This window comes from Lissotriton vulgaris, chromosome 6 (assembly GCF_964263255.1).
Source record: "Lissotriton vulgaris chromosome 6, aLisVul1.2, whole genome shotgun sequence".
NCBI classification, from domain to species: domain Eukaryota; kingdom Metazoa; phylum Chordata; class Amphibia; order Caudata; family Salamandridae; genus Lissotriton; species Lissotriton vulgaris.
In genome coordinates, this window is record NC_141694.1 from 976,295,585 (window position 1) to 976,316,112 (window position 20,528).

General features: G+C 48.5%; 1 protein-coding gene across 7 annotated transcripts in view; it reads left to right on the forward strand.

Moving 5' to 3' along the window:
* Nucleotides 1–20,528, forward strand: part of PTPRK (protein tyrosine phosphatase receptor type K) — a 1,685,403-nt gene that overhangs the window by 1,589,709 nt on the left and 75,166 nt on the right. For all 7 annotated transcript variants that reach the window (XM_086927009.1, XM_086927007.1, XM_086927008.1 and 4 more), the window contains 3 exons: nt 8,802–8,937; nt 9,124–9,273; nt 17,486–17,659. In XM_086927009.1, coding sequence (XP_086783135.1) covers nt 8,802–8,937; nt 9,124–9,273; nt 17,486–17,659 — 460 coding nt within the window. The remainder of the gene's footprint in view (nt 1–8,801; nt 8,938–9,123; nt 9,274–17,485; nt 17,660–20,528) is intronic.

Consider the following 20,528-nt stretch of genomic DNA (forward strand, 5'->3'; position numbering starts at 1 on the left):
TGCCTAGCTGTGGTGGCAGCACACCTAAGAAGACAACAAATACATGTCTTCCCATACTTGGACGACTGGCTAATAAAGGCCAGGTCAAAAGAAGAATGTCTTCACAACACACAGAAGACAATTCAATTGTTGCACCACCTAGGGTTCACGGTGAACTACAAAAAATCACACCTGCAACCAAACCAGATTCAGCAATACCTGGGGGCTACAGTAGACACAGAAAAGGCAATAGCATACCCCAACCCAATCAGAGTACAGACAATGGTCGGGTTAATACAAAGATTTCAACCACAACACTCACTACCAGCACGAGTGTTTATGCAACTATTAGGCATGATGTCCTCCTGCATACTGCTAATACCACATGCCAGACTACAAATGCGCCCACTACAAGAGTGTCTAGCGACACAGTGGAATCAGGCTCAAGGTCAGATTACAGATCTGGTGTTGGTAAACGACCGGACGTATCGCTCTCTGAAGTGGTGGAACACAGAAAACATTTCCAAGGGAAGGTCGTTCCTAGAGCCAATTCCACAAGTGATAATAACAGCGGACGCATCGCTCTCCGGATGGGGAGCGCACATGGACAGATACACAGTGCAGGGGAAGTGGAGTGTGCAGCAAAAGAAACTGCACATCAACTACCTAGAACTATTAGCAATATTTCTAGCACTAAAAGCTTTCCAAATGCAAATAACAAGCAAAGCAGTCCTGATCAGAACAGACAACATGACTGCAATGTATTATATTCAAAAACAGGGGGGGACACACTCTCTCCAACTGTCCAGACTAGCACAGGACATATGGAGATGGGCCATTCCTCAAAAGATCTACCTGTTAGCGGAACACCTACCAGGAGTTCAAAATCAGATAGCAGACATTCTAAGCAGACAGTCAGAACAAGTACACGAATGGGAGCTGCACGACCAAATACTGCAGCCATTCTTCCAAAAATGGGGGCAACCAGAGATAGATCTGTTTGCCAATCATCAGAACGCAAAATGCAAAAACTTCGCATCCAGGTACCCACACCACCGGTCCCAGGGCAATGCACTGTGGATAAATTGGTCCAACAAATTTGCTTACGCATTCCCTCCTCTACCACTAATTCCATTACTGGTTCGGAAACTGCAGCAACACTCAATGACAATGATACTAGTGGCACCCACGTGGGCAAGACAGCCGTGGTTCACCACGCTGCTACAACTCTCACAAGTACCACATCAAAAGCTAAGATTATTACCCATGCATCTTACACAGAACCATGGAGAAATAATGCACCCAGATCCCAAACAACTGAACCTAGCGATATGGCTCCTGAAGTCATAGAGTTTGGGTATTTAGATTTACCACCAGAATGCATGGAAATCATTAAACAAGCAAGACGTCCTACCACCAGAGCATGCTATGCAGCAAAATGGAAGAGGTTTGCTATACACTGTAACAGTAAGCACATCAACCCTCTGGACGCATCCACTAAACAAATCATTTGCTATTTACTACACTTACAGCAATGTAACCTAGCATATACCTCTATCAGAGTTCATCTCGCAGCCATAGCGGCGTACCTACAAAACAGACAACATCTTTCACTGTTTAAAGTACCAGCAATTAAAGCTTTCATGGAAGGACTCAAAAGAGTCATTCCACCAAGAAGACCACCTTCCCCAGTCTGGAATCTCAACATAGTGCTTACCAGACTAATGGGGCCACCCTTTGAACCTATGCATAGGTGTGAAATACAATTCCTCACATGGAAGGTGGCCTTCCTCATAGCTATCACGTCACTTAGAAGAGTAAGTGAACTGCAGGCTTTTACGATTCAAGAACCATTTATGCAGCTACACCAAAATAAAGTGGTTCTTAGAACAAACCCAAAATTCTTACCGAAGGTTATTTCAGCATTCCACATCAATCAGTCAGTGGAATTACCGGTTTTCTTTCCGAAACCACAAACAGTAGCAGAAAGAGCCCTACATACATTGGATGTTAGAAGGGCCATATTGTACTATATAGAAAGAACACAAACTTTCAGAAAGACAAAACAGCTATTTGTTGCGTTTTCTCCTACACATAAAGGCAATCCCATCTCCAAAGCGGGCATTGCCAGATGGATTGTAAAATGCATTCAAATATGTTACTTAAAGGCAAAGAGAACATTAACTGTTCCTCCTAAAGCTCACTCTACACGTAAACTAGGAGCATCTATGGCATTTTTGGGAAACATTCCACTAGATGACATATGCAAAGCAGCTACCTGGGTTACACCGCACACCTTCACAAAACACTATTGTGTAGATGTGCACACAACACAACAAGCTAGAGTGGGACAAGCAGTATTAAAAACATTGTTTCAGACAGTTGCAACAGACACGGGCGACCACCGCTAGGGAGAGAACTGCTGTATAGTCTATTCATAATGTACCATCTGCAGCCCATATGCCTCGAACGGAATATGCTACTTACCAGTATGCATCTGTTCTTGGCATAGAGGGCTGCAGAGTGGTACATGCCCTCCCAGCCTCCCCGGAAACCTGTGTCTGTTCCAACATTATCTTATTTAGATACACTTACATGGGCACTCTTATCTGTATTCTACTATACTACTCCATCTAACCCTACTATGGCAAAACAATCTAAGGATGGAGCCGATGCCCATGCGCACTACCAACTAAGGGAGGAGTCACCAAGATACAAAAGACTCTCCAAGAGAAAAACAAAGTGCAATCATCCGAGCCCAACACCAGATGGCGATCTATTCATAATGTACCACTCTGCAGCCCTCTATGCCAAGAACAGATGCATACTGGTAAGTAGCATATTCCATTCGATTCCTCTCTAAATAGGTCAGCGCAGCGTCACCCACAGACTGGGGAATTGTCGAGCATAGTGCGAACACAATTAGCTGCTTTGGATCTGCATGACCTCTGGCGTGGGATTCATCCCTTAGATAGGGACTACTCTTATTACTCACACGCACATAAGCATACGCTCGGTTGGACTATCTGCTGGTCTCAGGGCCGGTTCGGGACATGGCCACTGCCTCCGAGATAGGGGTCATCTCTCTTTCGGATCACGCGCCGGTCTCGGGGTCCTTCCTTCCCCCATCGACCCCGGTACATTGAGGGGTCTGGCGACTTCGGGACACTCTCCTACACAAAAAGACGGTGGTGCGGCGCATAACGGAGTCTGTGCAGGAACTTCAGCTGCATAACTCTAACCCCGACACTACATTGGCAACTCAATGGGGAGCACTCAAGGCAGTTCTGAGGGGGGACTTCATAGCGATTTCATCAGCCGAAAACAAAGAGAGGAAAGTTAAGCGGGAGGAGCTCACGCAGAAAGTCAGGGAATTGGAGCAAGTGCATCGTCGCACTGGGGCTCCCAGGATTTGGAAACAGCTGAAGGCGGCAAGGAAACTCCTTTCGTCTTTGGATTTGGACAGGGCTGAATACGCGGCGCTGCGTCTAAAACACGCTTATTACTCGGGGGGGGGGGGGATCGCTGTGGCCGGTTACTAGCGGCGAAGCTTAGAATTGCGCACCAGAGCCGTCGAGTGAAAGAAATTGCGGCAGCGGGGGGGCAGTTAGTCACCGAAGACGTTGATATAGCTGAGAGTTTTCACCAATTCTATTCTGAGCTTTACACAGCAGATAACTCGATGGTGGGTGAGCCCGATGACTACCTGGATTCGGTAGCTCTCCAGTCCCTGGCTCCGGCACAGGCCGATTACCTAGAACGTGAGATTCGGATTGAGGAGGTAGTTGCGTCGATTTCCAGGCTGAAGCAGGGAAAGGCCCCCGGCCCGGACGGCTACTCCTCCCTTTTCTACAAAACGTTCTGCACGATCTTAGCACCCGTACTGACCAAACTGTTCAATTCCTTCGCCTGCCCCGGGGCAATCCCTCCAGATCTCCTGCAGGCGACCGTGTCAGTTATACCTAAACCGGGGAAGGATAGAACTCAATGTAGCTCGTATAGACCAATCTCTCTCCTAAATGTAGATCTCAAGATCTATACGGGGATCCTGGCTGCGAGATTGGCGCAGTATCTTCCTGGGCTGATTGAACCGGACCAGTCCGGCTTTGTCCCTGGCAGGCAGACAGTGGATAATACTAAGAGGCTGGTGCATATACTGGAAAAAGCCTCGCGGATCCCGGGGGAGAGGATGCTCCTCTCGGTTGACGCCGAAAAAGCGTTCGACCGGGTGCACTGGCCATATCTGGAATGGGTGATGGCGCGGATGGGTATAGGAGAGAAGTTTAGGAGCATGGTCTTTAACTGTTACAAATTCCCGTCGGCTATGGTGCGTGTCAATGGCTGCGGTTCAAGGCGCTTTGATATTGAGCGGGGCACTAGACAAGGGTGCCCACTATCCCCTCTTCTCTTTGCACTCTACATGGAGCCCTTTGCCCAGAGAGTGAGGCAGAATCCGGATGCGATCGGGGTGCGGATGGGAGGGTACGTCCACACGGTTAGCCTATATGCGGACGATGTCATTTTCACGCTAGAGGACCCGAGGCGGGCCTTACCCGCATGTATGGCGGAGCTCGAAGCTTTCGCGGACACAGCTGGGTTTCGAATGAATGTAGGGAAATCTACTGCATTGAATATCTCCCTGGCGCCTGCGACGAGACAGGACTTGCAGAGGCGTTTCCCGCTTCACTGGTCACGGCAACACGTGCCATACCTGGGTATCCTATTAGCACCCACGTTACAGGGGATGGTGGCGGCTAATTACGAGGTGTTAGGCAAGAAAGTTACTGAGGAGTTGGGGAGATGGAGCAAGGGGACGATATCCTGGCTAGGAAGAATAGCAGCAATTAAGATGACAGTCTTGCCCCAAATTCTGTATTTATTCCGTGCGCTTCCGCTGCAGCCCCCTCGGGGTTGGATACGGCGGATGCAGACTGACTTGTCCCGCTTTGTCTGGCAAAGCCGTAAACCCCGAATGAAAAGGACGCTGACGACTCTGGCGCCGGAGGCAGGTGGGCTGGGGGTCCCTGATCTTCAAAAGTATTTCCAGGCGTCGCAGCTAAGGTATCTGGTGGAATGGAGCAGGTGGGAGTCAGATAAGCACAGGCTCTTCCAGGATCAGGCGGTGGCGGGCCGGCCCCTTCAAGAAATACCGTTCCTGCGCAGACAGCACCGCCCCCCGAACCTTTACGCATCCCATATTACACGGGTGCCGCTGCGGATTTGGGACGGCACTTGCAGGCCTTTTGGCCTCACCACATTCCCTTCACCGTTCACGCCCATTGTGGACAACCCGGACTTCACACCAGGGACAGAACCGGGAGCCTATACACACTGGCGGGGGAGGGGATGCAGAGCACTCTTTCATGTATACGGTGAGGGGGGAGTCCTCCCCTTTGAGACTCTCAAAGAGACTTACCAACTGACCGAGGTAGATAGGATGAAGTATTGGCAGGTTCGGCACTGGGCCCTGCAGCCACAGGTGCGGGAGTCGGCAGACAGGAACCTGTTGCCCTATGAATGGTGGCTGGCGACACGTAAGTCGGACACTAAACTAATATCTGATCTGTATAAAATGCTGCAACCACCGCCCTCTCATCTCTATAACCCCGGTAGGGAGAGGTGGGACAGAGAATTGGGGAGAACACTTAGCCACAAAGAATGGGAGCAAATCTCGTACAGGGCACGACATTCTGCTTATCATGTAGGACTCACCGAAACCTTCACCAAGGTCTCTACATATTGGTACCGCACTCCGGAGCGCCTACATGAAATGAACCGCCTCCTAGACACTGCATGTTGGCGTAATTGCGGGCAAGTTGGCACACTGACACATATTTTATGGGACTGCCCAATGCTACAGGATTACTGGACAGAGGTGATCAATGAGATAGATGCATGTTTTGGTATCGAACTGCCCCGCCTTCCCGCCTACACCCTATTGGGGCTCCCCAATGACTTAATGTACCCACTGAAATCCAGGAGGGGGAGGCACATTGCTATTGCGCTGGGCTCAGCGATCCAGAACATTTTAATACACTGGCGTACACCCACCATCCCCTCCATTACGGGTTGGCTACATAGGCTGTGGCATGTCCTTGGAATGGAAAAAATATCACTTACACTGGCTGGGGACGTAGATCAATTCCAAGAGCTGTGGCTACCCTTCCACACATTGCTGGCCACTGAATTCAAGGAGCTTACCTGCCCGAGATACTTGAGACTTCTGAGACTCACGCCACCGATACAGTGAATGGACAGGCTGAGGGGAGTGAGTCTTACGAGTGCCAGTAAGGTTTTCTGCGAGTAGGAGATGCGAGTGTCCGAGTTTTATCTGATGCAGCACCGGACGGGAGGGGGGTGGGAAAGGGGGTGGGGTGGACGGGGGTTGTTGGGGTGCTTTGTTCTGTTGAAAGAGAAGTACAGCGGGGTTGCTCTACGCCTATAGTCCAAAGTACGAGTGCCCCGTATTAGCGAGACACCCAGGGTGGCTCTGACACGGAGGGGACTGTTGACCGCTATGGGTAGCTGCGGCCCTGGATGAAGCATTGCCTCATTTTGTCGTGGATTATCTTTAATCGCCTTTTCATTTATATCTTCACTGCTGTACTGTACTTAATAAAAATACTTTAAACATAAAAAAATATTATTATATTGCATCCATTAAAATATCCTGCCATGGTTGTTGGTTGCCACTCCATAACCACCTAGACATACATCCATAGCATGCATTTTGTTTTTCTTCTCAAACCACTGACTACGTCTTATTTGAAATAATGGTTACATGAGAACATGGATCAAACTTCATGGTTAGTTCCACTCAATCTATCTTCACTCTTTCACTGGGATGTTTTCCCTGAACCCTTAACTTGAAATACAGTTTCTTCACTGACTTCTTTCACTTCCTTATTCTGTTCTTTTTCTGTATCTTGTTTCTACAGCATTTGCTTAAGTGACCTTTCTTTCCACAGCTGCGACAGGTTACAATCAAGGCTGGACAACTCTTTGCATTAGCTCTGTGTCCACTCCTGGCACAGCGAAAACATTCACCCATGTATTTCACACTGTCAACTTTTGTCACCTCCTTGTTTTTTTTTATGGCACACGCTACTACTTCAACCTTATCAGACTGTATGGTAAATTTTTCTTTTGTAGTTTAAAATTCCGACACTCATTTCATGATATGTTCTACCCTCTTTGCTACTACAATTACTTCCTCCAAAGGTGGTTCATCCTTGAGCCATTGTACCGCTCCTATTGTATCATTTCTGCACTTTAACACAAATTGATATCTAATCCTTTCTTCCTTTGATGCCCCAAACTTACATGTGGAAGCCAGTTTTCTGAGACCTGTGACATAATTCCCAACTGACTCCTATTTGCCTTGTTCACGCAGTCCAAAGTGATGCCATCCCAGGATGATACTGATTCAGGGCAGGTAATGGCAATCTAGTTTTAAAGCACATATTAGAAATTCATTTAAATCCCTTTGTTCTTCAGTGTTGAACTCTGGTACATTTTCAGTTCGCTTCAAACCCCTGTTCTTTTCCTCACTAGTGACTTCACGGCGAGACTCAAAGCCCCTGGAGAATGGTGCCCTAAATTTGTTATATACAAAATGCGAATTGTGAAGGAACCTGTGTGCCAACCCTTTGCAATTTGCAATCTCAATGATTTCTCCCTAACTCGTCCCACATCACATCTCTTTTGATTGGCAGAAAGCGGATATCTTGTTGAGGTTAATTCTAAACCTGGCCTAAATGCAGCTTTATATAGCTTACTAGCTTTATATTTTCCGAAAAAAATAGCTTTGAAAATTCATACATTGTTGTATACATGCAGGCTTTCAGTCAGCCCTCTTCACCCATTGGTCTATTCAGGGGAAGGGTTACATTTTGCTTCTGCCCACCACAGCACAGTGGGTGAGCACACTAAAGCCATTAGCTGGCTTCACTCTGAACCGTGGCATATTGTTTGTGCACATATACCTAGAGCGTAGTCCACTTCTGTGCCAGGGTTGGTGGGGCCATCTTTACCTGTTTTATATCCACCGATTCAACACAGTGATTCAAGGGTATGTTAAAAAGTAATCATTGGTCCTGTTCGACCATTATATGCCTCCCAGCCGACTAGAGTGGAGTTCACCAAAGTTGATTGTTAAAGTAGGAATTTGTTCACATTATTATCCTCATTCTTCTTGCAGAAAGAGTTTCCAAATGCATCGTCTTCCCCTGGTGTCCATAGCGACTGAACTGAATACATTGATTACACAGCCACTAACGCGTTTGATTGAAATAACTTCGTAATAAACCATTATTTATTTGATTGAGATAGTTACCTCGACATATATGGGCTGGAAATATACGTGAATTATCTTATTTATGAAGAAAAAAAGTATGCGTCAGAATAAAATGTCTTTGCCAAAACAGAGTACCGCCTCAGTCAAGAAATATGTTTATTTAATTGTTTTAGGAAGAGTGTTCACTAAATGATTCAAGAAAATACCCAAATAAACTAAGAGCACAAGGGAATGCCTGCCTGTCCCGTAACAGTAGAAATGGAAACAAATGTGTTATTGAACAGTGCAATGAAACTTCTAGCTTTGACCTTTGTCCTATTGGTTAATGTAACGCATCCACCCAACTATTAACAAAACCATCTCCCTTCTCCTTGGTGATGAGCGTAATCTCTTGTAAACAAAGTCTGTCTGCTGTGTAAAAAACCTTGCATCTGGAGGACGTCCTAGCGTTGAACGTGTGCAGTTTGTTGAAGCTCATCGGATACGTTAAAGCTCTGATTGCTCCTCTTTCTTTGGTTTCTACTAGTGCTGGCGCTGGCCGAACTGGGTGTTACATCGTGATCGACATCATGCTTGATATGGCGGAGAGAGAAGGGGTTGTGGACATATACAACTGTGTAAAGGCGCTACGGTCTCGGCGCATCAATATGGTTCAAACCGAGGTAAAATGGAGTCTTTTCTCCTAATGTACTGCACGTTTGAAAGGCATCTTTTATTTACTCTGAAACTAATTTTAAAGCAAGGCGATGGAAGGTTCATCATTCTTTGAATTATAGTGAGGTGTTTAATTTGACGGGTGATTACATGTAAAATGTAACTCTTTCTCTTTTTCTCTTGATTTCACCCAGGAACAATACATTTTTATTCATGATGCCATCTTGGAAGCCTGTTTATGTGGGGAAACTGCCTTTCCAGTCTGTGAATACAAAGCAGCCTATTTTGATATGATTAGGATTGACTCGCAGACCAACTCTTCACACCTCAAAGATGAATTTCAGGTATTGGGAACGAACGCGCAGAGAAACAGGTTTTATATCCTGCCAGTCATCAATTGTGATTTTTTTTTTGCCATCACAAGGTATTGCTTCGTTTGTTAAAGCATATTAGTTGTTGTGTTTTTATGCTAACGTACTGCACTTTATAGGCTGGTGTTGTCGAATTTTTCACTGCTCAAAATACTCCCACAATGAATCACCTTATCAATAGTTGTACATTTGGACAAGTATTTAGAGACTGGCAAAAGTCAGTTGGGTGCATCTTGTAGTGCCACTGATAAAAAAAAATATCCAACTGTGAGAAAAGGGTAAGTACTGAATTGATGAAAGGATTTCGAAACTACCCACAATACTTCTTACAGTATCATTTTGTCATTTAATAGCCAGTGTTTCTTTATAATGCGTTTTCTGTTCAAATATCCTTTTGACTAAATAAAAATTTCAAACACAATTTCAAATTATGGGACTTGATTGCTTTTCCATTAACCTTACATTTAGCTTTCAAATCAATACCCGTAGGTTCCTTCTGTCTAAATTCAAATGCCACAATTTTATGCTAGGATTGCTGCTGGCTCTAACCCTCCCAAGGGAGGAGCAGGCACGGACACTAGCTGAGTTTCTAAAGGTGGCCATCCACCATTTGCCAAGAGGGTTCCTTTAATTAAAGGTTAGTGTGTATGTTTGAGACAGACTACAGAAGAGATTGAAAATAGACTGGGAATGAACATGTTACCTCATCCAGACAGGACTTCATATCATTTAAATGTTGATTAAGAGAAGCAGATAGGCAATGCCCTTATTTTGCAGCCACTCATGTCTTACAATCCAGCCACCTCATGTCTAATAACCCGGCCATTTGTAGGTCTTGTGATATTGCTGAATTTTATAACCCATTGTTACTTACCAGTTCTTTTAAATTAACATAAAGTGGGAATCTGAAAGAGACACGTTAGTGATAGATTCCTTACCTTAGAATATCCCCAGGCGTCAGACTGGATCTGGAAATTTTTTGCGTAGCAATACCCCTGCACGTCGGTAGGCGTCGTCTGCGGCTCCGTGTCCGTCGTCGGCGTCGTGAGCGCCGGAATGACGTCGTCTGAGTACTTAGACGCCGCCCATGCGCGCTGACGTCAGTTCTTCTTTTTTCCGCACCAGCTAGCGCAGATCCGGAAGAAGCTCTACCCCCAGTCAATTTTTGACTGAACTTTTTGATCTTTTTGATCACTCTTTCTTGTCGAGTCTTCGACTCCATCGGTGCCAGGGATGCCCGGGTTCAAGCCTTGCTCGAAGTGCGACCGACTCATGTCGGTCACGGACCCCCATCGCCGGTGCCTGAAGTGCTTAGGCCTCGACCATGATGATCGAACCTGCTCCGACTGCCGGGCCCTGACGTCGAAGGCTAGGCGGGAGCGGTCCTGCAAGCGACTCGAGCTGAGACAGTCGGCCCCGCGCCGCTCCTGGTCCCGGTCCCACGGGAGGTCGAGGGACAGGTCGCGAGGTCGGAGTCATCGAAGCTCAGGGAGTGGACACCGATCGTCTGGTTCCAAGTCCTCAGGTAAGAGGCATGAGAGGTCGGAGCGACGTCATCGATCCTCCGACCCACCCCGACGCTCGCACGATGCGGCCGGGGGCTCGGGCGACACCGCCCACGCGGCTCCGCGGGAGTCGCTAGCGTCGCCGCCTGCCCCACACCTTCGGGTCCCTGGGCACGGCGCGACGCCGGAGGAGGTCGAGAGGTACCTCATGGCCATGAGGGCCCTCCCTCCTCAGTCGGTTCCCGTGGCGCCTTCGGGTCCAACGGTTCCGTCTGGAGGTTCTAACGGGTCGGGCGCTTCGGCCCCGACGCCGTCGGGTGCCTTGGCCCCGGCGCCGCCGGCGACTTCGGTCTCGGCGCCGCAGGACCTCGCCGGATCGGGCTCCGGATCCGGGACGTCGCCGGTCGACCTTACAACCTCACCGGCGCCGTCCCCAAGGGTGTCGCCCCCGGCGGCCACTGTGGTTGCCGCCCCCAATGTTTCCTACGGTCCGACTCAGGCGCCGGAAGGGCGCCGCTGGGCGCCGATTCCGTCGGCCTTTGGGGATTTTTATCTTCACGAGGAGGCCCTGTCTGCTAATCCTGGTTTACAGGACACAGGTGACGAGGAAGATTGGGAGGGGTCCGAGGACACTCTGGCACTAGATTGCCAGTCTCAACAGGACTGGACATATGAGCTTGGGGAGGCCAGTGGTCTTGACACTTCGTCAGACACTGGATTTAGCTCACCTCCGACTGTGGCTTCGGAGGCGGGCTCTACATATAGTGTAGTGTTGACGAAGGCAGCTAAAGCCTTAAACCTTAAGTTCCCCGTCGCGGCCGTGAGGACTAACCTCCTCACAGAGGTCCTCAAACCGCAGTCAAGCTCCAGTGAGCCCCTGCTGCCGTTCAATGAGGCCTTGTGTGATGTTCTTGTGGGCACTTGGTCCAAGCCCGCCACAGGTCCGCGATAGGAACGTGGCCAGACGCTACCGCCCGGCCCCGGGCGACCCATGCTTTTTGTCCACCCACCCCACCCCCGAGAGTCTGGTCATCCAGGCCTCAAACTCCCAGACCGCATTCCCGTCGGCCCCGCCCGACAGGGAATCCAAGAGATACGAACAGTTCGGGAAGAAGGTTTTCTCGTCTGTTAGCTTAGGGCTGCGGTCTGTGAATACCGCCTGTCTCTTGGGCCGCTACACCCACACTCTGTGGGACACGGTTGCGGAGGTGCTGCCACAATGCCCGGAGGAGGTCCAGGCTAAACTCGGCCAAGCCCTTGCAGAAGCCCGAGATGCAGCACGTTTTTCTATCCGGTGTGGGCTGGATGCAACGGACTCACTGGGCAGGGCGATGGCAACGACAGTGGCGGTTCGGCGCCACGTCTGGTTGAGGTCCGCCAACTTCTCGGCCGATGTCCAGGCCACACTCCTGGACATGCCGTTTGATTGCCGTCGCCTCTTCGGTGACAAGGCAGACCATGCGCTGGAACGTTTCAAGGACTCCAGGGCTACGGCCAAGTCCTTGGGCCTCACGGCCCCACGCCAGCAATCGGGTGCCTTTCGCTCCTTTCGTGGCCACGGAAGGGGCGCCCCCACACGTCCTGCCAGCCACGCGCTGCAGTCCAACAGCGCGGTGGCGGACGTGGAAACCGCCGTGGCGGCGGTCGGGGACCACGGCGAGGCCAGTCCACACCTCCCTCAGCAGCACCTGCCTCTAAACCTTCCTAGTCCGAGTTTTCAGGCCCATGTGACGCCTGTGGGAGGCAGGGTTCGCCATCACCTCTCCCACTGGCGCACAGTCACTTCGGACAGGTGGGTGCTGCAGATTGTCCGAAGGGGCTACTCCCTCCCCTTCGAGGCATCCCCTCCATCCATGCCACCGCAATGCCACCGCGTGTCGGGGGATCACTTGCAACTTCTGCAAGAGGAAGTCACGGCCCTCTTGGCCAAGAGGGCCATCGAGCGCGTTCCTGGGCCAGAAGTAGGGTGTGGATGTTACTCCCACTACTTTCTGGTGCCCAAGAAGGGCAAAGGGGGCCTACGCCCGATCTTGGACCTGCGGAACATCAACGGTTTCCTCCGGAAGGAGAAGTTCAAGATGCTAACTTTGGCTCAGGTCCTGGCTGCCCTGGACCCGGAAGACTGGATGGTAGCGTTGGACCTGCAGGACGCTTATTTCCATATCCCCGTCCTGCCGGCCCACCGACGTTACCTTCGGTTCACGGTAGGCCAAGAGCACTTTCAGTTTACCGTGCTCCCCTTCGGCCTTACCAGCGCCCCATGGGTGTTCACGAAGGTGATGGCGGTGGTCGCAGCTCATTTGCGCAGGCAAGGGGTATCAGTCTTCCCCTACCTCGACGACTGGTTGTTGAAGGCGGGCTCGCCCCAGGTAGTCGTCACCCACCTCCAGACTACGGCCGACCTCCTGCACTTGCTGGGGTTCTCCATCAATGTGCCGAAGTCACACCTGTGCCCCTCTCAGAAGCTCCTCTTCATCGGAGCGGTTCTCGACTCGGTGCAGTTTCGGGTTTACCCACCCGAACAGCGGGTTCGGGATATTCAGACTCTGATTTCCATCTTCCAGCCGTTATCCCGAGTCTCGGTCAGGTTGATGCTGCGGCTTCTGGGGCTGATGGCCTCCTGCATCCTTCTGGTGCATCACGCCAGGTGGCGGATGCGGGCTCTACAGTGGGACCTGAAGTTTCAGTGGGCCCAGAATCAGGGCAAATTGTCCGATCATGTCTTGATCTCGGAGGGCACTGCGAGACAACTGCAGTGGTGGCTCACGAACTGCGACTGGGTCAGTGGCAGATCCCTCTCCCTACCCCACCCGGAGCACGTAGTTGTGACGGACGCGTCCCTCCAGGGCTGGGGGGGCCATATGGGAGAGGCGGAGATCAGAGGCCTCTGGTCTCCGGCGGAGTCCCGGCTCCATATCAACATGTTGGAGCTGCGGGCGATTCGTCTAGCACTGAAGGCATTCCTCCCCTCTGTTCGGGGAGTGTAGTGTAAGTGTTCACCGACAACACCACCGCCATGTGGTACTGCAACAAAAAAGGCGGAGTGGGGTCGTGGACCCTATGCCAGGAGGCTCTGCGCCTATGGCAATGGCTGGAACGTCAGGGCGTGACCCTGGTGGTTCAACACCTGGCAGGCTCTCTGAATGCCAGTGCAGACGAACTCAGGCGTCGGTGCATGATGGATCACGAATGGCGTCTGAACTCGGACGTGGCGCAAGGTCTCTTTCAGCAATGGGGAGAGCCTTGGTTAGATCTATTCGCCACAGAAGAGAACGTGCAATGTCATCAGTTCTGCGCGTTGGAATTTCCAAGGCGGCACTCGCTCGGAGACGCTTTTCGTCGCGAGTGGAGTTGCGGTCTGTTGTACGCCTTTCCGCCTATACCACTTCTGCCCAGAGTGCTGAAGAAGATCAGGCGCGACCGGGCCCAAGTTATCCTTGTGGCTCCGGACTGGGCACGAAGATACTGGTATCCCGAGCTACTCAGCATGTCAGTCGATCCTCCGATTCGTCTGCCTCTTCGGGAGGACCTTCTGTCGCAGCAGCAGGGGACGGTGCTGCACCCGAACCTGTCCAGTCTCCACCTACAATCTTGGAGATTGAGCGGCGACAGTTGAGGCCATTTGACTTGCCTCCTGAAGTCTGTGATATCATTCTGGCAGCCAGGCGTCCCTCCACAAAGTCGGTATACGCCTGCAGGTGGAACAGATTTGTGGCATGGTGCACAGCAAAGGCTGTGGATCCTCTCTCTGCACCCCTTTCGGAAGTGCTGCTCTTTCTTCTTTCCCTTGCCCAGCAGGGCTCTGCTCTGGGCACTCTTAAAGGGTACCTTTCTGCTCTTTTCGCCTTCTTAAGGCTCCCTGATCAGCCTTCTTTATTCAAGTCCCCCATTGTAAATAGATTTCTGAAGGGCATCACACACATGTTCCCTCCTGTTCCCTTTGTGATGCCCCAGTGGGACTTGAATCTTGTTCTAACTTATCTGATGTGTGCTCCCTTTGAGCCGCTCCATAACTGTCCTCTCCGTCTTCTCACTTTGAAGACTGCTTTCCTGGTCGCCATCACCTCTGCCAGGAGGGTGAGTGAGCTCCAGGCTCTTTCTTCTACTCCACCTTTCCTATCTGTTCATCCTGACAAGGTGGTGTTGCGTACACGACCTTCCTTTCTGCCTAAGGTTGTCACGGCCTTCCACATCGGGCAGTCCATTACTTTGCCCACCTTCTTTCTGCCTCCGCATCCCTCGAAAGAGGAAGAGAGGCTCCACCGTCTGGATCCAAAACGTGCGCTCTCCTATTACCTAGATCGCACACGCCAATTCCGGGTGGATGACCAACTCTTTGTTGGTTACGTAAGTGAGAAGAAGGGAAAGGCGGTACACAAGAGGACCATTTCCCGGTGGATCATCTTGTGTATTCAGGCATGTTACTCCATGGCGAGAAAGGAGCCCCCTGCTGGATTGCGGGCTCATTCCACTCGTGCCACGGCAACAACAACTGCCCTGGGCCGAGGAGTCCCCTTACAGGACATTTACCAGGCAGCGACGTGGGCCTCGCTGCACACGTTCGCAAGACACTACTGCCTGGACAGTAAAGTCCGGAGGGATGGCTTCTTTGGCCGTTCCGTCCTCCAGGACTTTCTGGTGTGATATTGGTTCACAGACCCACCACCGGGGTTGGTATTGCTGGGGTATTTATTCTAAGGTAAGGAATCTATCACTAACGTGTCTCTTTCAGATATACAAGTTACCACTTGTGTAACGATATATCTGTAAGAGACATTAGTTAGTGATAGATTCCTTACCGACCCACCCATCCTCCCAGTTCTGCGAACCGATATCTAGGGTTAAGGTCATCCCCTTTCAGGGCCCTAGTTTCATGGCACCAGTGTTGGTTCTATCATGGCTCTGTGTATCTGGCGCGGAAAAGCTGTGTATCAGAACTGACGTCAGCGCGCATGGGCGGCGTCTAAGTACTCCGACGTCATTCCGGCGCTCACGACGCCGACGACTGACGCGGAGCCGCAGACGACGCCTACCGACGCGCAGGGGTATTGCTACGCAAAAAATTTCCGGATCCAGTCTGACGCCTGGGGATATTCTAAGGTAAGGAATCTATCACTAACTAATGTCTCTTACAGATATATCGTTACACAAGTAGTAACTTGTGCTTTAACTCCACCCAAAGGAGTTCTCTCCGTTAAGTCATACCATTGACTGTTGTAGCATTCCACCTTCTAGGAATTGCATTTACTAAATGCATGGGGGATTTTAACATCTGGAAACTACGCCATATAATCATACCTTTTGCCACATTCAATATTTATTCTCTTAAATGCCTTCTAAGCAAAACACAATTCTGTTTTTTGCAACTTTTTCCCCAGCAGTGTCAGTGTGAGTAGGGCTGGCTCAAATGTGCTAAACAGCATTGTGCATGCAAACAGTATTATGAATGGCCTTTTTTTCATCAGCGAGCACTTTAAAATCAGACCTATTGGCCATGCCAGTGCTTGTTCTGTTCAGCAGGCAACAGTTGTTTTCCCGGAGTTTTATATAGTGCAAACTTGACCCAAAGTTATCCGAGCTCTTTTCATGAGCACCAGTTGTGTTACATAAGAACACTTTGATTTTTTTTGTTAGGCACAGGGAGATAAAGTGATTTGCCCAGAATCACAGGATGTTAAGCATCGTTGCAGAGACTTGAACCTGGTTCCCCAGATTGGAGGTCGACCGCCCTAGCCGTTAGGCTATATCCTCTCCCCAAATTAATTGTTGATCAAATATTGTCTCAGCCTTCAAATGTTGTGGATCTTCAATAAAACTGAACTGGCAAATCTAAATTATAAGCACAAATATATTTTTTTCTTCATCAACATTATTTATAAAACTATTAAATTCTTTTTAATAGTATGTATATGAAAATGCCGGCAGATATTAATGTGTTATTCAAATACATCAATGTGTTTGGTGCCTTGACACAGGAATCTCTCACCTACTTTAAAATAATGGCCTTGATTGCTTATTGAACCTACAATTAAACACCACATTTTACGATTCCTGCCCATGAATTGCTCAATTACTCAAAATAAAGTATCTTAAATGGCATGCGTCCAGCAGAACAATATGGAAGGCAAGCCGATCATAGCTATGTATTTGCATCAAACACTTGATAGCAGTTGGCTCCAAATAGTGTAACCCAGTTGTATAACACTGTGTCATTAGATAAATATAAAAAAATCTAACGATCTTTGTAGCTTCAAGTAAGGGTTGTTTACTCTTGAGTAGGCCGTGCACCTTGATCCCAGATGGTTTAGGCGATCTACAATTTTTTTATTTTGATACAATAATGAGTACCCATGTGCAGAGAACTTCTTTTAAAGCGTAGGGCTGCATATTCCTCCAAATCATAAAAAAAGCAAGCAAAACACAAATGCTTTATTTGGTACATGCCAAGCTTACCATAGAAAAGTGAAAATCAGTATTTTGTTCTGAAATGAACCCTGAAACACTTAATACCTGTATCTCTGTTAGATCCCGGAGAATGCATTGGGGACACTTTAAGATTTCTTAAAATATTTTGTGCTGCTGTTTACTGGTTGGACTGCATGTAGGCCGAGTTCTGTTTGGAAGTTAGTATTGTCCCAGAGGTGGAAACACCTGATGTTTTTACTATTTCTGTTGTGTAGACCCTGAATTCTGTGACTCCACGACTACAAGCAGAAGACTGCAGTATAGCATGCTTGCCAAGGAACCATGAGAAGAACCGCTTCATGGATCTACTGCCTCCCGACAGATGCCTGCCTTTCTTAATCACTATTGATGGGGAAAGTAGCAACTACATCAACGCTACTTTAGTGGACGTAAGACATTGCTTTCTTTTATTGTGACGTCTTCTGAGTGAGCGGAGTTTAACTTTTGGTTAATTCTGTTGAAGGTGCATCCAACAAATCATGTTTAGCATGAGTCTCTACAGATTCACTGAAGTGTTGGGTTAACATGAGCTGCTTTTCTCCTTGGTAGGCTAATTGTACTCTGAAAGACAGTCTGCTTTATCATTACACAAGCACATGTTTTGTTTGTGCATATCATTGTAAAGCACGCGAAACGGAATCCCATTCAAAATGAATGCCTGGATTCTGATTTCAGAGAGAAATTGTTTTTTTTCATGAACTACATTCACAAGTAACATTCAGAGCTTATGGGTTTTGCAGCGTGGATCTTTGTGTATTCACGATGCTGTGCATTATTCCGCCATCTATTGGTTGGGTCCGGAATTGTTATATTTATTCTTTTTTTTCTTTTTTTTGGTGGGCGTCGGCGTAGTACCATTTGGTGCCTTTCTGTGATATCAACGGGCTTCCTCCGGAAGCTCCCACCTTTGGTAGCCATCTTCAGATTATTTTTTTCCACCATTGGGTCTGGATCAATACGGAGGAGCTCCCTAGATTGTAGAAAAGAATCGAGGAAAAATTCATCAAACGGTGTCTTCCACTTTCAACTTTAAATCAGAGACTAACGCTTTAAATTGAAGACGACCGCAGTTCGACTAAGGAAGGAGAACAAGATCTTAGACGATCGGCGAATGCGCATGCAGGGGGCTCCCTGTGCGCTGTGATGAAAAATACGCCGTTCAAGTTTTGTAAGAACTGTCACCACAAATACGCTCAAAAGGATCAGCATCCGGTCTGCAACCTGTGCCTACTGTTGAACCATCAGTGCGACGACTGCAACGCTTGTTCCATCTTCACCTGTAGATGTTGAGGGTGAGAAAAAGGCAGCGACAAGTAAATTACAACATGCAAGGCCAAGGACCACCGCCATCGCTGCGAGACCTGGGCCTCTCCAGAGAGGAGAAATATAATGTCGCTGAAGGACCAGACAGCAACAAAGACAGAGAAGTTTTGGTCTTGGAAGTCGAGAAGAAGACTTCGAAGAAGGTAAGAGAGTCGTCGACCCTGAAAAAAATAGAAGAGTCTCGAAAATCGGACTCTAGACCTCCAAAGGGATCCTCCACGTCTAAACATTCGGCAACCGCAGCTGCATCCAAACAAAAAACAAACCATAGGATCCTTGGATAATGACTCCGGAACGGCGAAGGTCCTCGAAAAAGCAAAGATGTCGAAAGACAGTCTGTTAAAGGCGCCTCAGCTTTGAAAAAAGGGAGGGCAAAACAAACTTCGACGACAAGATCAGCGTTGACGGTTGAAAAACGTAAAGCGGAAAATCTCGATGCCGAAACACATGTGGCCGAGATAAAGAAGAGAAAGAGACTCGAAGCCGAAATGGCTAATATCCTTCAATGGAAAAAAGACTTCGACGAAAGCTTGAAGCAATTCAAGATACCGCCGAAAATAAAAAATACAGAAGGCGGAAAGGTCGTCCAAGAACCAATTCCGCCAAAAACACCCGAACCTATCGAAGAGGAAGAGGAAGATTCATTCTTCTCTGGTGAAGACGTCGAAGAAAACGAACAAACCTAGGCAGAATCGGCGATCTTGGAGAATCAAGACCTCCAATGGCAAGCTCTCGATGCCGAATCACCTGAGGAGGCTGTGAAATCATATCCTAAAAGGCCATCATCACCAGGTGACATTGGCATGTATAATCCGGTGATTAAAAAAGCTGCAGAAACCTATGGAGTTCAGTTAGAGGAAGAAAAACCTCAATCATGTTTTTCATTAGAGACACTGATGCCTACACAATCTAGGAATCATTTCCTCCCAATGCTGCCCAGTGTCTTAGACCAGGTATTCAAAGAGCCTGCTACATGCAAGGCTGGAACACCAAGAAGAAGTATAAACACTCCTCTAATGATCCTATATACATCAATGGTTTAGTGCCAGCTGACTACCATTGCCTCAACAACAAGAAAAAGAGCACATGTACTAACTACTGTGGGACCACCTCCAGACAAGGAAAGCTAGAGGATGGACCTTGTAGGAAGGAAGGTGGAAAGAAGCGCAATGAACCAATGCTGCATTGCAAATTCAAATCCATTGTTGAACACACATGCTTACCAACACTGGGAGGAGGTAGGAGAACTGTTACAAAATCTACTAGAACAATTCCAGAAAAGAGCTAGCCACCTGGTAGAAGAGGGTAAAAACATTGCAAATACATGTTTGAAATCAGCCCTTGATGCTGCAGAAACATCTAGCAGACAAATAATGATTGGCATCACTGAACAGAGGAACGCATACCCTAGAATCTCAGGCTTCAAGCCAGAAGTGCAAAGCAACATTATTAAGTCACTATTCAATGGGTAAAAGTTGGTTAGAAGTATGGTTGATGAAAAGCTAAATCAACTAAAAAAGGACAACAAAACTACAAGATCCATGGTTGCTGTACAGTTCACAGGCATGCGTAGAGGCACACCATCAAAGGAGACCAGCCGGGAGAGGTACACACCAACCTGCTACCTCAAATAAAGGTTACCAACAAACATAACAAACGGTAAACCAGGGCACACTACAGGGACAGCAACAAAGCTGGCAATACCAAGGAAGATCATCCTTTCGAGGGCGTGCCTGTGGCAGAGGTCAGCCACAAAGAGGTGCACAACAAACCTCTACTAAATGACTGCGCCCACAAAAAGATACACTCATGAACAACAACTGTGAGAGTACAAACAAAAAAGCATATACAAAAACAAAACCAGTTTACTGTTCCTCCAACATACCACCCAAGTAGAAGGCAGGCTAAGATTATTCCTGCAAAAATGGAGGGAAA